We start from the raw sequence: 15937 nt of genomic DNA on the forward strand, positions 1-15937 counted from the left end.
TCCTCAGATTATTTGTGTCATGCAAACTCCACTTTAGAAAATTCCATTCTAAATGGTTGTGTGAGATTATGTACCATTCTAATATGATCTCATGAGGGGAATTATTTAGCCTGTAGCAACGCACGGGCACGATCCTAATGGAATTGAAAAGAATAGAGATCGCGATGAACCACGAGAATATCTAGTGTTGGAACGCAAAGCGGAGGGCAAGTACCCATACAAAATCTAATAACTCTGCAACAGCCATCACTAGCAAGTTGTCATACACTCATTATGGTCTTGGCCACGAGACATGAGCAAGAGATGCACATCATGATCTAGGAAGCAGCAGCGCGCGGGTATGGTCGCATGGAACAGCCTCTTTGCCCGCGCCGGCCACCCCTTCCACTGCTGCTCAAAAGGTGCTCGACAAAATGCCACTCCAGGACACTGCCCGCGCCGGCGCGCCTGGGCAGGAAAGAAAACAGGAAAAACTCTGAAAAGGGAGTAGTAATGCACAGAAACTCACATTGCTATTCGAGTTGCCATGAAACGTTGGGATGGGTGTAAGTAACGGATCATAGAGACTGTCCATTGTCAACTTGTCATTATTAAACAAAACTACTATTATTTTCCCTCCTGGCCTCGAGATGCTAATGGATGGCCCAAAACTAATGCAAGATGCACATGCTCTCACATGGTTGAAGACACGCAGATCAAGATGCACAGATCGAACACATCTGGACGAACGTGGTTCTATATTGCTGTAGTGTATGCAACCAATTAAACACATCCACTTGGCTCCTCCAAAGTCAACGCTCGAAGTCTCCATTTTCCACAAAAGCAGCAGCTCAAACCAAGCGTCCAGCTTCTCTCTCTCCACCCAGCAACACTGTGTTTCCTGTGTCCTGTCACCTGTGCGTGTGTTTTTGGATCTCCAGGCGTTGCCATGGCTGAGGTACTGGCCACCATGGTGGTCGGGCCACTGCTGTCCATGGTGAAGGAAAAGGCCTCCAGCTACCTCCTGGACCAGTACAAGGTGATGGAGGGGATGGAGGAGCAGCACAAGCTCCTGAAGCGCAAGCTGCCGGCCGTCCTGGACGTCATCGCCGACGCCGAGGAGCAGGCGGCAAAACACAGAGAAGGGGCGAAAGCTTGGCTGGAGGAGGTCCGGACGGTGGCCTACAAGGCGAATGATGTCCTCGACGAGTTCAAGTACGAGGCGCTTCGCCGCAAAGCCAAGGCGGAGGGCCACTACAAGGCGCTCGGCATGGATGTAATAAAGCTCTTCCCTTCTCACAACCGTTTTGTGTTCCGTTATAAGATGGCAAACAGGCTCTGCATGATCTTGCAAGAAATTGATGTCCTCATCGCAGAGATGAATGCATTCAGGTTCAAATTCAAACCGCAGCCGCAAATGCTCATGCAATGGAGGCAGACGGATGCTTGCATCCCCACTGAGTCTGTGGACATTGCCAGCAAATCAAGAGCTCAAGAGACGAAGGATCTTGTTCATCAATTGCTCGAGAGCAGTAAGGATCGATTGCTTGCTGGAGCCAGCAGTAAGGATCTCATGGTCCTTCCGATAGTCGGAATGGGGGGGTTGGGCAAGACCACCTTAGCACAGCTCGTTTACAATGACACTGAAATTAAGAAGCATTTCGAGTTGCGGCTCTGGGTGTGTGTCTCTGATGATTTTGATGTGGATTCCCTGGCTAACAAAATAGTGAAAGAGAATGGTTGTGAAGCAAGTGGAAGTTCATCAGCACTGGACAATCTTCAAAAGGCAGTGAGTGGGAAGAGGTACCTCCTCGTATTGGATGATGTGTGGAACCGTGATGAGCCCAGCAAGTGGGAAAGGTTGAAGTCCTACCTTCAGCATGGTGGCAGCGGTAGCTCAGTGCTGACAACAACTCGCGATGAAGCTGTTGCTAAACTAATGATGGGTACAACTGAAGGAGCCTATAAACTTGGAAGCTTGGATGAAGAGTCCTTAGGGAAAATTATCAAGGCAAGAGCATTCGGTTCAAAACAGCCTGGTGAACTAGTTAACATGGTTGGTAAAGTTGCCAAGAGATGTGCTGGTTCTCCTTTAGTTGCTACAGCATTGGGCTCTTTACTGGGTACCAAGACCAGCAAGCAAGAATGGGAGGATGTACTAAATGGAAGCACGATTTGTGATGAGGAAAATGGGATTTTACCAGTACTTAAACTAAGTTACAATTGCTTGCCATCATACATGCGGCAATGCTTTGCTTTCTGTGCTATGTTTCCCAAGGATTATGAGATTGACGTGCAAATGCTAATCCACTTGTGGATGGCCAATGGTTTTATCCCAGAGCAATCAAAAGTGTGTCCTGAAACTTTTGGAGAAAGAATTTTCATTGAGCTCAAGTCAAGGTCATTTTTTCAGGATTTGAAGAATGTCCCATTTGATGACAAATATTCTATTTATAAAAATGGCAATAAGCACAGGTATTGTTCTAGAATTACTTGTAAGATCCATGACCTTATGCATGATGTTGCACAGTCTGCTATGGGAGAAGAATGTGCTGCAATAGCTACACACCCAAGTGAAAAAGAGGATGTTCTTCGTTCAGCTCGTCACTTGTATTTGTCAATCCGTCAACCACAAACTCTTCTGAATGCTTCCCAAGAGAAAGGATCTCCAGCTTTCCAAACACTGATTTGTGACGGATATGTAGGAGATTTGAAGATTTTATCAAAATACAACTCTATAAGAGCTTTAAAGATCGTGTGTGGTTCAATCTTAAGGCCGAAATATCTTCATCACCTGAGGTATCTTGATCTCTCAGAAAGTTTCTTTGAAGCACTTCCTGAAGACATTAGCATCCTATATCATCTGCAAACACTGAACCTTTCTTACTGTGACCGGCTTAAACGGCTTCCAAAGCAACTGAAGTATCTGACTGGCCTCCGTCACCTCTACACTCACGGATGTGGAAAGTTGAAAAGCATGCCCCCAGAGCTCGGACGCCTAACTTCCCTACAGACGCTTACATACTTTGTAGCAGGTGCCGATGGCTCTGGTTGCAGTAATTTGGGAGAGCTGCAGAATTCGGACCTTGGTGGTACACTGAAGCTAAGCAAGCTAGAAAATGTGACAGGAGCAGATGCACAAGCAGATGCAGAAGCAGCAGGTCTTGGAAAAAAGAAAAAACTGACCGAACTGGAGTTATGTTGGACCGATAGTGACCAGGAAGCACAGAATAATAATCATAAAGAGGTGGTGGAAGGTCTCAAACCTCATGATGAGTTGAAGGCTCTGAGGATAAATCACTGTGGGAGCAGAACTTTTCCAACGTGGATGAATACTTTGAAAGGCATGGTGAACCTGAAATTATTCCATTGCAAAAAGCTCGAAGAGCTTCCTGCACTCTGGGAGCTACCAGCTCTGCAAATTCTTGGCCTGGAGGGTTTGGAGAGTTTACATTGTTTGTGCAGCGGTGGTACTACACTCTGGGAGTTCACATTTCCAAAACTGAAGGTGCTTACCTTGTTAGAAATGGCAAAATTTGAGGCATGGTGGGAGACACATGAGGTACAAGGAGAAGAGCCGATATTTCCCAAGGTTGAGGAGCTGGAGATTAAGGAGTGTAAAAGTTTGACTGCATTACCAAAAGCAGCGTCGGTGATTACAGAATTGTCTGGCGGAGTTAACACTAAGTGCCGCTCTGCATTTCCAGCATTAAGGAAAATGACGCTAGGTGGGTTGAATATGTTTGAAAGATGGGAGGCAGGCGAAGGAACTCCAGGAGAAGAGGTAACATTTCCTCAGCTCGAGGAGCTGTCAATCTGGTCTTGTGGCAGCCTGAGTGCATTATCAAAAGGGCCATTATTGGCTAAGCAACCATTTGGCGGAGCTGAAACTGCAACCGTTTGTCATTATATTAAGAAGAAAATACCGTTTTGGTACAACGCACGCACACGGCCTACCAGCCGCTCTGCATTTCCAGCACTGAGAAAACTAAGATTATCTGATTTGTCGGCCCTTGAGAGGTGGGGGGCAGCCGAAGGAACTCCAGGAGAAGAGGTAACATTTCCTCTGCTGGAAGATTTGGAAATTCGTGGCTGCCCGAAGTTGACTGATCTACCTGAAGCACCCAATCTAAGTGAATTATCCATGAGAAAAGGTTGTTATCAGCAGCAAATATCCCTACAGGCAGCTAGCAGATTCATCCCTTCATTGTCCCGTCTGGGTCTGGATGTGTCACCCGATGACACAGAAACAACATTACTGAATGTCAAGAAGAAATTGAATGGTACACTCGCCTTGGCAGCTATGGGGTTAGGTCGGTGCGACCTTTTTTTCTCCTCCCGCTCAAGCGCACTGGCGCTATGGACATGTTTTGCACAGCTAGTAGATTTGGAGATTCGGTATTGCGATGCTCTTGTCTACTGGCCAGAAAACGTGTTCCAGGTCCTGGTATGCCTGAGGAACTTAAAGATTTCCAGATGCATCAAACTGACAGGATGCACACAAGCTTCTGATGAGCAATCTGCTCCAGCTTCACAACATGGTGGACTCCTGCCATGCCTGGAGTCTCTAGAGATAGAAAATTGTGAATCTTTGGTAGAGGTCCCCATCCTGCCGGCATCTCTCAAGAAATTATATATTCGCAGCTGCAGTAGTAATGTCGGGTCCATCGTATTTGGTCACCCGGAGGATACGAGATTGCTGAGTGCAGAAGGTGTTGTACGGCCGAAGACGTCATCATTAATTCCAGGGTGCAACAGCAGTGAGGCCACAGCGTCTACAGCTGTACTGAAGCTGTCATCTGCAGCCAACCATCACTTCCTTCCATTTCCATGCCTAGAATCTCTATATATAGATTATTGCAGTGGCTTGTCAGAGGTTGCCAATCTTCCTCCGTCTATCAAGACCTTGTACATTTGTGAGTGCGGCAAGCTTCAATCCTTTTCAGGAGACCTCCGGTTGCTGGAAGAACTCACGCTTTGTCGATGCAAAAGACTGGTATCCTTACCGGATGGGCCTCAAGCATACTCATCTCTTAGAGTTCTTCGGATAATACAGGATGGTATAAAGTTGCTTCCACCAAGCCTACATAGCCGTTTGGGTTACCTCGAGGTTAAAAGACTAGATGACCGTCACGAAGGTAATCTCCAGTTTCTTTGTTTCTTTTAACAAAATGATCAGGAGCTTAATTGTTGTTGCCTAAAATGCAACTCTGTGCTTAAACATTCTGTTACCTATTACAAGATGTGGTAGGATTCAGTGATAAAAATTTAACGAGCGCAATATTTTGAACCTTTTTAGCCAATTGTTGTTGATATATACATTATATCGAGTACAATGCACCACTAATACCTATATTTATGTGCACTTGTGTCAGTTAAATCCATTAACTTTCATATATTGCACATACGGGGTATCTAAACACTTACAGCTGGATCAAGAAGTTTATACACCAATATACACTTCACTTTACTGTAGTCATCCTTGTATATCTCCTTTTTGTCCGTACAAAGAATTTAACTATAAGATGATCTTTGTGGTTCGCTTTTGATACCTTGGTTGTAAACTTGTATTTGCTAACTCGAATCATGTAATAAAATCAATCATTTTCCTTTAGTCGTATTTAAAGCAGCATGGCATCATGGAATTATTGCAGCCGAATTCACTAGCTCCAATTAAAGTGGCACTTGTCTTGGCGTTTCTCTGGAAATTCAGTAGCTCCATTGCATACAGTTCAAGTATGTGTAGTTTTGTTTTCATGGCTTATGCCTTTTGACATAAATAATAATTTTCTTTTGAAACATTTACTATTGGGTGCCACAGCATATTCTCCTGTGTATATATACTTTCTAACATCATCTATGATCATGGCCTGATTGCCAGAACCAACCTGGAAACGTTCAATCAGGAAGCTGGTGTGCTCGAAATAGTAGATCAAGGCCTGACCAAAGAAAAAGTTATTCAAGGTATTTTTGCAAAGATATCACTAAGGTTTTTAATATTAGTGTTCTTGATGATTGATTTGAAATGATGCTAGCTCCTAATGCTGACTTTCTATGCGCTGTGACTTCCTTGTAGGATCGTGCCAGAAACGAAGACCTTTATTTTGAGCAGAAGCGAAGTTCTAGACTGCAAGCAGAAGAATTTAGCATACAGAGCTGCGGGCTCCAGTCTTTTATCCTTATTTTTATTTCTTTTGAGCCATGACGTGTTTGCATTCGTGTCTGCTTCAGCCTCCAACACAAGCGAAACACAGGCAGCACTTTCATTTTATGATTTGTTTATCCACATACATGACCGACTGCCGTAGAGTAGACCAACAGTCCAACGTACTCATGTAGCTCGACAAGCTATCCAAGCTGCTGCTTTATATGAACTGAAAGTGCTGAATTTTCTCCTGCATCCTGGAAGGCTTTGGATGGCACGGTCTTGTGCAGAGGTCTCATTGTTGTTAACCTGTTTCTTCAAAACTGCATGTACAGCAACATTTTCTCCTGGCAGTGCTGCAATGGAATTGAAAAGAATGGTGATTCTTATTATAGTATAATTGTGATGTATAGGCTGGGACGCAAAGCGATGAATGTACATGCATGAGCAAGGAAGAAGGGGATGGAACAGAACAGAGCAAGAACGAACTGCCAGAGCAAGAAGATGAACGTTATCTGTATAGATAAAAAATTTTAATAAAAATTTTCATGAGTTATCCTTTGTCTGGGGCTACAGTACCAATCCTGCATTTCGAATTTGGGACTGCCCTCCTTCATGGTGTGATCCAAATTTCAACAAAAATTATCGTAGTGTGGCTACGGTTGTTTCATACGATAACTGTCAATGACACGGTGGCACATGCAGCTGCGCACGTAGGACAGAACCGCCAACTCACCCCGCCACGTCAACTCCTCTCAACAGCGATGCTCCCCAAGCGAGCAGAGCAGCGAAGCCCGCCTCGAAATCTCCGCCACCCCCATCGAACTTGCCACACGCCACCACCACGGGATCTCCCTCCACAGTCTCCGCTCCCACTCCCCCGCCACAGCCATGGCCGCCGCCGCAGCAGCGCACTCCCTCCTGCACCCACCGGCGGCCCGCAAGGCCCCCACAAGTTCTTCCTCTCCTTCCCCTTCCCCATTCCTCCGCCTCCCGGCCCCCGCGCGCCCGCGCCTCCCGCTACGCCTCCGCTCCACCTCCCCGGCCGCCGCCTCCGACCTCACCGACTTCCCCAACCCGAACGGCATCCTCGCGCCCATCGACGTGGACGCCGCCACGGAGGCGGAGCTTCGCGAGAACGGGTTCCGGAGCACGCGCCGCACCAAGCTCGTCTGCACCGTGGGCCCGGCCACCTCGTCGCCCGAGCAGCTCGAGGCGCTCTCCGTCGGCGGGATGAACGTCGCCCGCCTCAACATGTGCCACGGGGACCGGGAGTGGCACCGGGGCGTCATCAGGGCAGTCAGGAGGCTCAACGAGGAGAAGGGCTACGCCGTCGCCGTCATGATGGACACCGAGGGCAGCGAGATCCACATGGGGGACCTCGGCGGCGCCTCATCGGCCAAGGCGGAGGTGAGGTGCTGTGCTTGTATGTAAGCTGCTGTCCAGTTTTGGACTTGGCGTTGCAGTTTTCAGTTTTCAGATTGTACGCCTTCACTTGAACGTATTCCGTGAAATGTGCTTGTGCAATGTGGATGAGAGGAACGGGTGGTGGCAGTGGCAGTGTCAGGCATTGCCGTTTCATACTTCTGCAAAACCTAGCGAGTCAGGATTTCACCAAAATGTTTTTTTTCCATCTTCAAAATGGCTCAGTTGATTTAGATTTTCAGCTCATGTTTGAAATTGCTATAGAAGGAGAATCATTCAGAATTTCAGATTGTCATCAAACACTGGATTGTGAAAGTGGTAATCATTTTCAAGGCTTTCAATCTTTCAAAAAAAAATCAAGGCTTTCAGTATCAGTGCAACTCAAATAAAGTGCATGGTAAACATCACCATGTTTTGGCTTTCTCTGCATATAAGACAGGGTGCTGGAGTGGTTCGACCGCGTTGAGGTCCCAATCCAACCGGTCGGGTTTTTTTCTAGGTGTCAAGTTTGAGTGCTTACCCGTATTGACATCCCAATCCAACCGGGCGAGTCTTGTTTATTTTTCGTTTCTTTTCCTTTTCCTGCCTATGGCCTCCCAGGGCTGTAGTCTTGTATTTTCTGCTATATCAATACAAACTCGCACTATCTTGTGCGGTTCGTTCAAAAAAAAAGTGATAGGCATTGAGGTTCTGAAGGTTGTTTTTTAGATCTTAGGCCCAAGCCTCAAATGGCTTTTTTCCCCCTGTTGCAAACCTTCCTTTAAGTATTGCATCTAGCACCGGGGAAAACACAGGAATATCTTTCATTTCAGCAACAGAATCTCTTATAAAAAGGGCGTACCCAGTGCGAAAGCTCCCACACAAGGTGGGGTCTGGGGAAGGGAATTCCTAGACAACCTTATCCTTGCAATATTCTTTTAAAATTCTGCAAAGAGGCTGGTTCGAACCCAGGACCTCCGGGCCACAAGTGGAGAGTTTAATTTGAATTAGCTTTATTAGTAGAATGCTTGGCCCATTTATTGGTAAATGGTAAAATTCATAAAGATTATCCTTATTCCGTTAATCAATTTTAGGTGTTTAACTTGCAGCAAATTCGAACAATGACAGACATGCAGCATATTGTTAGTTCATCTGTAAGACTTAGCTTGCTGGTTTAATGCTTTGTTAAAGGTTTGAAGTTAATGTGTCTACTGGTAGCTACTGAATCTCTTTATAGTTTATTTATATCTTTTTTCTTTATTAGTATAAAGCCATGTAGAAGTTTTCAGAATACTGAAATTTCTAGTGTTCGTTTTGTGGAGTCTCTCCACCTACATCCTTTTTTACAACTGCATTTCAGATCCTTCAGTTATAGCATGAATATTTTTTAAAAAAGAAACTTCTAGGTATATTCTTGCCCGTAGTTAATGTTAGTGTCTGATGATAGTTGTGTTTTAGATAATACATTAATATTAGTAATCCAAAGAAACTGAACTACTTCTATGATTCTAACTGTCATCAGTGCTAGCTAGGGTCACTATGCCAAAAGGAGATTATATCACCATTCGGCTGTTTATCTTAAGTTTTTAACCATACAGTCAGAAGTTTGATTGTACACCTATTCAATAATCCTAGGTTTTCTTGAGCCACGTTATTTACCCAATGACTTCCATTTTTCTTGGAATTAAAACATTTCTGAAGTAACTAATAAATCATCTCACATTTGTTGGATTCCACAGGATGAAGAAGTCTGGACATTTAGTGTTAGGTCATTTGAATTGCCTCTCCCAGAACGAACTATTAATGTGATTATGACGGGTTTGCTGAAGGTATATAAGCTGACCTATTTGTTGATATCTTTCGCTGTTATTGTTCACTGCCATAATTTTGCATCAAAATCCTACACAGATGTGAGAGTTGGTGATGAGCTTCTTGTGGATGGTGGAATGGCTCGGTTTGAGGTGATTGAGAAGTTGGGACCAGATGTTAAGTGTCGCTGCACGGATCCTGGTTTATTGTTGCCACGTGCGAATCTTACATTCTGGCGTGATGGCAGTATTGTCCGTGAGAGGAATGCTATGCTTCCTACAATTTCATCAAAGGTAAATGCAGTAGCATAATAAATTTCTTGCTGCAATTACCAAAAGACCGCAAAACTTTGTTAATCTATGCCCCCCCTTGGTACTAGTATTGCAATGGATTTACAGCTTGTTTTTTCTGTCAATGCCATGGTCAGTTCAAAACAACATGTATTAGTTCAAAGCCTTACATTGTGCACTGAAACTCATCTCTCGATAGTTTTTGTCAGCTATTTCTTAAGAAGGCTTCTACCACCTAGAGTTGTTTAACTGAAAATTTAATCTTCTAGTAGCAGATACTAATATTTTAAGTTTATAACAATGCTGCTCCTTTTCTTGTGACAACTTGTGCAGGATTGGCTTGACATAGACTTTGGAATTGCCGAAGGTGTAGATTTCATCGCTGTTTCATTTGTCAAGTCAGCAGAAGTAATTAAACATTTTAAAAGCTACATAGCTGCAAGGAGCCGTGGCAGGTACCAGGAGTATAATTCTGTACTGTTATTTAAGTTTATGCTTTCTTGGAAAAGCCATATTTGACATTATTAAACTGATAACGGGTGTTCCTAGAACTGTTCTGCATGCTTAGCCACTGTTTGTGGTTGGTTCCTGGTCAGTCCCAGATGATTACTCATACTGGTAGGGTTTTAGTTGTATTCTAACCCCCAAAAAATCAGCCTGGAATATATTGGTTTCTATGTAGTTACTAGAGAAAACAGTGAATCAACAAGATATCCCCTTTCTGGTGTTCCTCCTTTTCTAAATAATGCTGTGGAACAACATGATTCACGGAAGAATAATAAGAACTGTTTAAAATTGTATGGCTTGCCTCAACCTGGTGTCTTCTCTGTGCCAAAAAAACAACACTTGGTGTCAGGTGTCATCTCAGCACCTACAATTCATCTGCATGCACTAGAAAAATTGTGTGTGTGTAGCTCCTGCCAAAATTGCCAGTTTGCCATTGTACGTCCATCTCATGTTTTGTGGCTAAAACTCAGTTAGTGACACAAAAAGTTACCTAGATTAAAATCGCTAATCCCAAACCGCAAGTGATATCAATCTTGCTATGTTATCTTTTATACTTCAATTAATTGGGCCTTGCAAACATCCAAATCAGAAAGGATTGCTAGTACCGTGTTTCTGAAATGTTTCCTTCATTTTGCTGAACTTTATAGGTTCCTTACTCTAATAATGCTTTATTTTATATGATCAGTGATAAGCAGTCATTGCGAAAATTGAGAGCATTGACTCTTTAAAGAACCTGGAGGAGATCATCCGAGCATCAGATGGTGCCATGGTAGCCACTCTGGATATGGGGGCACAGGTTCCCTTGGAGCAGGTCCCCTCAATACAATAAAAGATAGTTCAACTGTGCAGGCAGCTCAACAAGCCAGTCATTGTTGCTTCTCAGCTCCTTGAATCAATGGTCGAGTATCCTACTCCCACAAGGGCCGAAGTTGCCGATGTTTCTGAAGCTGTCCGCGCCAGCGTGCGGATGCTCTAATGCTTTCTGGTGAGTCAGCAATGGGAAGATATCCAGAGAAGGCTCTTAGTGTTCTGAGGAGCGTTAGCCTCAGGATTGAGAAGTGGTGGCGGGAGGAGAAGCGACATGAGGCACTGGAACTTCAAGGTGTTTCATCTTCATTCTCTGACAAGATATCAGAAGAAATCTGCAACTCGGCAGCTAAAATGGGTAAGTACTGCCACCATCGTATTCAGTGCATACCATAGTTATGTTGTCATAGCAACTGATATAGCAGCTGACGCCATCTTTGTTTTCACAAAGACTGGCCACATGGCCTCCTTGCTCTCACAGTGCCGTCCTGACTGCCCAGTTTTCGCCTTCACAACATCGACGTCCGTCAGGAGGCGGCTAAACCGTCAGTGGGGCCTCATCCCATTCCGCCTCAGCTTAGCAACTGATATATTCAATTGCTTTGCTGTCTCATCTTCCTATTATTGTCCATTATCTTGGTTACTGACAGAACATTTAGATTCCATTTTCTTAGAAGCTGTGTCTAAACAAAACCAATTTCATCTGCAGCTAACGGCCTGGGAGCTGACGCCGTCTTTGTTTTCACAAAGACTGGCCACATGGCCTCCTTGCTCTCACGGTGCTGTCCTGACTGCCCAGTTTTCGCCTTCACAACGTCGACGTCCGTCAGGAGGCGGCTAAACCTTCAGTGGGGCCTCATCCCATTCCGCCTCAGCTTCTCAGACGACATGGAGAGCAACCTGAACCGCACCTTCTCCCTGCTAAAGGCCAGGGGCATGATCCAGTCTGGCGACCTGGTGATCGCCCTCTCTGACATGCTGCAGTCCATCCAGGTGATGAACGTACCCTAAGAAAGAGCCTAATCCTCTGTGGGATGATCATATGAGATGGAAGATGGACCATGAACTTTATCGGCACCTTGAAGGACAGTTCCTTGCACCAAAATTATTCGCTTTCACCCTGTATTAGATGCTGGGCAGGACTAGAGAACTGTGGCAATAATTTGCAGCTTTGTGCCCTGCTGTAAAACTGTTATATTACTATTAGCTTTATTTATAGTCTGACCTTGGGGTGACTCTTTAATGTGCAAGCTTTGGGTCTTGCTGTGGGCCGTAATGGGCTTATAAGTGAAGCGCAGGGAGAAGAGGAAGAACCCGCTGAAGAACATGGCTGCTGTGCTCAAGCTCAACCCCTACCTCGGCACTGCCCGCAAGATGGCTACCCTCGCTAAGGTTGCCCACATCAAGGCAAGGAAGGAGAAGCTCGAATCCAAGAGGACCAAGCTTAGCCCGGTATGACCATTTTTCTCCCTCCATTTCATTTCTGATTATGTCAATAATACCTGAATTGATCACTTAGATTGCACATGTAGTTCTGGTGTACTGTTTATGACTTGTAGTGTTTGCTATGGTACATTTTCTGCCCCTTGTATGAATGGTTTAATTTGTTTGATGTATCATAATTTGAGCAAATTTCATTGCTTGAAAGTATTAGTACTGGAGTTCTGTGTGAATAACATGATTCTGCTGTAGTGATTCTTGTTGTTGTTTAGTTATGTGCATTGATCTAATGTTGTGCCAACAAATATTCTTGTAATTGCGCGTTTGTGCTGTATCAGTATGCATGGGTAATCTAGTTTGTCATTGTTTACTATTTGCTCAGGGTGTTTCGGTACCCTTAATTGCTTTTAGTAAGGCATTTGTCTATGTTCTGTTCCATTTCTTTATATGCTAGTAGATATCTGAGCAATTGTTTGTTCTACTCTTTTCTTAGAAATGATTTATGGTACTGGAAGCTTCGGTAATCTTTGCATATATGGCATATGACATGCCCTGGTAACTCATGGGTCAGGGTTTATCTTGAATGTTTTAGTTCGATCCCTCTTGTTGATTTGTGTTCTGAATTGGTAACTTGGGACTATGCCTTGTTAGAATGTGATGAATAGATTGATGTTTTACTAAGCGTTTTGATTACAGAATACTAGAATGAATGTTATTACATTATCCATGTTTCGAACTGAATCCCAAAATTTACTGAATCCCTTCACATCCATATATCTCCTGAATATTTGTTTAACTGTATAGTTTGATATGTTTACATTGTTGTCAAGATTCTTTGTTGCATGCCCATATATCTTCTGAACACTACAGAACTGACCAATATGTGAACTACTGTTGGTTTAATGTATCAGATGCTGATTATTTCGTTCAGCTGTATGCCCTTTTGTCAACAAACACGTACTGAACAATATCTGTAGATCCATTGTTGTAGGAGGAGGCTGCCAAGGTCAAGGCTGCTGGAAAGGCATGGCACAGGACCATGATCTCAGACAGCGACTACACCGAGTTTGAGAACTTCTCAAAGTGGCTCGGCGTGACTCAGTGAGCGGGTGCTATCTAGTTAAGTTTTGAGTAGTAGTGTGGCTGAACTTATCTCGAGAGGGTTTATCACTTTGTTTTATCCTGCATCATCATAAGAATTCAATCTGTGGGATTTTAAGACAAGTCTTCCTTTTTGTTAATGCGTTGCTGTGAAATCATTCTAGTAAATATTCACCTTGACGATCTTTTGGAAGGACAGCGACCACAAAAATTATGAATTGGGTAGATGGAGGATTTATGTGCTGTATTGAGAGAGCCCGTAGGTGCTAGATTTCTCCGGAAACGTTCGATTTAAGCTTGTAGATATTGTGATGAATCCCGTCACCATTTTCCCATGAAACATTCTGAAAGTTCTGGTAGTGGTATCCACTGCTGCAGTTTTACAAGCATGTAGGGTTGTTCCTCTGTTTGTTGATTAGGTATTATGTTTTGCACAGTCTTAAAGTTTAGAAGGTAATTACCCAGGTGTTCAAGTATACCTTCAAGTTTTTTTTTACACAGTGTACATATTACCTTGTTATAGTGAGAACAGAGAAGTCCACCGCAAAAGTAAAGCCCAGCATATATTGTTCTTGCAATAGACCATGTGTGTATATGCCCCTTTGTAGGTTGATTATTCCATTCAGAACATAGCATGGACCTCTATAGTGTTTTGGATAAATTTTTTTATTATAAAGGTACTTGCCGAGGCACCAATTTGGGAGTCTGCGGGGTAAAATGTTCCCGGCGTACTTCATATTGATATCAGTGTGTTCAGCGATATCTGTTGCAGCATTTGCATACCTGCATGGATTCCTTCTTTCGGCCCTTATCTGTAACCTTTCAAACCTTCTGGTCATCACACCTATGATGGTTGAAGTAAAATACTTTGTTTGTGGCCTTGAGCTTTTTACTACCTCTCGTTTTGCATTTGCCAGATGCTAGTGTGCTAGTTATACAGAATATCACAAAATTATAGTTTGAGTATGTGATAATATCGGTACTAATGAATGGAATCTTACACTTTTGATATGCAATTTTGAGATTTACTTTGCTGATGGTAGTAGAGGTATGTAAAGCAAAAGAAAGTTACTTTTAAATTATTAGTTATATGGTTATATTTTATAGGTCAGCGATTTCTGAGTACTAGTCATAGCAGCGCTCACAGGAATATACTGACTTGTTCTTTATTTTATTTTCAAGAATTAATACAGATAGCATAAAGCAGAATCCAGTCCATGAATAGTTAGCGATCTAGCATCTGGAGGTGAAAATCTAGCTTGGTTAGAACTTAGAAGCATAGTTGTGGATAAAATTTGTGGGAATCTAATTTGACAAAACAAGTAGACATGTCTGGCTGCATATATGAACCTTTCAAACTGCATCTTATTGTTTCTGAGATCTGATTGGTGTTTTTTCCACATTTGCATTGTAGCACACATCACTTGGATATTGTTTTAGAGAGCAAACTTGACAATCGAGATATCTTGATTGCTGAAATCGATGCTGACAATGTTCTGTTATTTGAGTAGGATAGGGGTTATACATAAAAAAAATAAGAAGAGAGAATGTGCCTTGCAGGCTTGTACTTTGGTTGGTTGAGCATTGCTCTTTGTAGTTTGCGCTTTAATTTTCACCTGTGCCTATTGAATTGCTCTCTTTCACCTAGATGATGATGAAGAGGTACAAGATAGAAGGACCTCGTGAGGCCGGGTACTCCAAGAATGAGGAGATGGCCAAGAGGAACCCTGCCCTGGCGGCAATCAGTCAGAAGTTCAGGATGATCCACGTGCTGTCGTCACTGGCCAGCCCCATGTCCTTCGGCAGCCTGGCCATCCACTCCTGATACCTCCCCAGCAAGCTCGACCCGTGACTGCCTGACCGAGTGTTAGCTGGTGCCTGGTGAGTGGTGACCTACGAACTCTGAACTTAGCCTAGGTTTCTGTGGAGAAAAAAGAAGTCATGTCTGTGCAAGAACATTGGTCCTCGGGATGATATGATTAGCCTTTAATAATGTACATAATGCAGGAAGTTCGTTTCATTTTGTAATTTGTGTATAGGAAATGTGTCTGTGGCAAATTCCTGATATTTTACAGTCAAGAAATGCAGCTAAACATGGTCTCTCGGCTCATGGAGCTTGGGTACAAAGAAATGACTAGGATCTTCTGGAACTTTTAGAATGCCTACTATCTGAAAAAAAAATATTGGCCAGAGATGACGAGTTTGGTATGCATTCCTGAACACTGGTTTCTCTTGTCTGGTGGTCCAAAACCATATGGCGTTCCTTCATCTAGGCCAAATCTATTATATTCACTTTCTGAAGATAATATCCAGTGAAGCCAAGCCGAAGTCTAGAAAACAAGTCCACATTGCAAACTGAAGAATTTAGCATATGGAACTCCATGCTCTAGTCTTTCATCCTTCTTCAAGCTGAAGTCCTTGATTTTGATCACAAAACAAGTCCCAGACTGCAAGT

General features: G+C 43.6%; 1 protein-coding gene and 1 pseudogene across 1 annotated transcript; both read left to right on the top strand.

Annotated features, from left to right (window-relative positions):
• Positions 1 to 847: 847 nt before the first annotated feature.
• On the top strand, positions 848 to 6521 carry LOC101767652 (putative disease resistance protein RGA4). The gene is made up of 3 exons (XM_012843775.2): positions 848 to 5117; positions 5861 to 5943; positions 6056 to 6521. Exons 1-2 carry the CDS (start codon positions 929 to 931, stop codon positions 5905 to 5907), a joined length of 4236 nt encoding a protein of 1411 aa, XP_012699229.1. The 5' UTR covers positions 848 to 928; the 3' UTR covers positions 5908 to 5943; positions 6056 to 6521.
• Positions 6522 to 6940: 419 nt separating this feature from the next.
• LOC101779947 lies at positions 6941 to 15592 on the top strand (annotated as a pseudogene).
• Positions 15593 to 15937: the final 345 nt, after the last annotated feature.

Source organism: Setaria italica, chromosome II (genome assembly GCF_000263155.2).
Source record: "Setaria italica strain Yugu1 chromosome II, Setaria_italica_v2.0, whole genome shotgun sequence".
In the NCBI taxonomy this organism is placed as follows: domain Eukaryota; kingdom Viridiplantae; phylum Streptophyta; class Magnoliopsida; order Poales; family Poaceae; genus Setaria; species Setaria italica.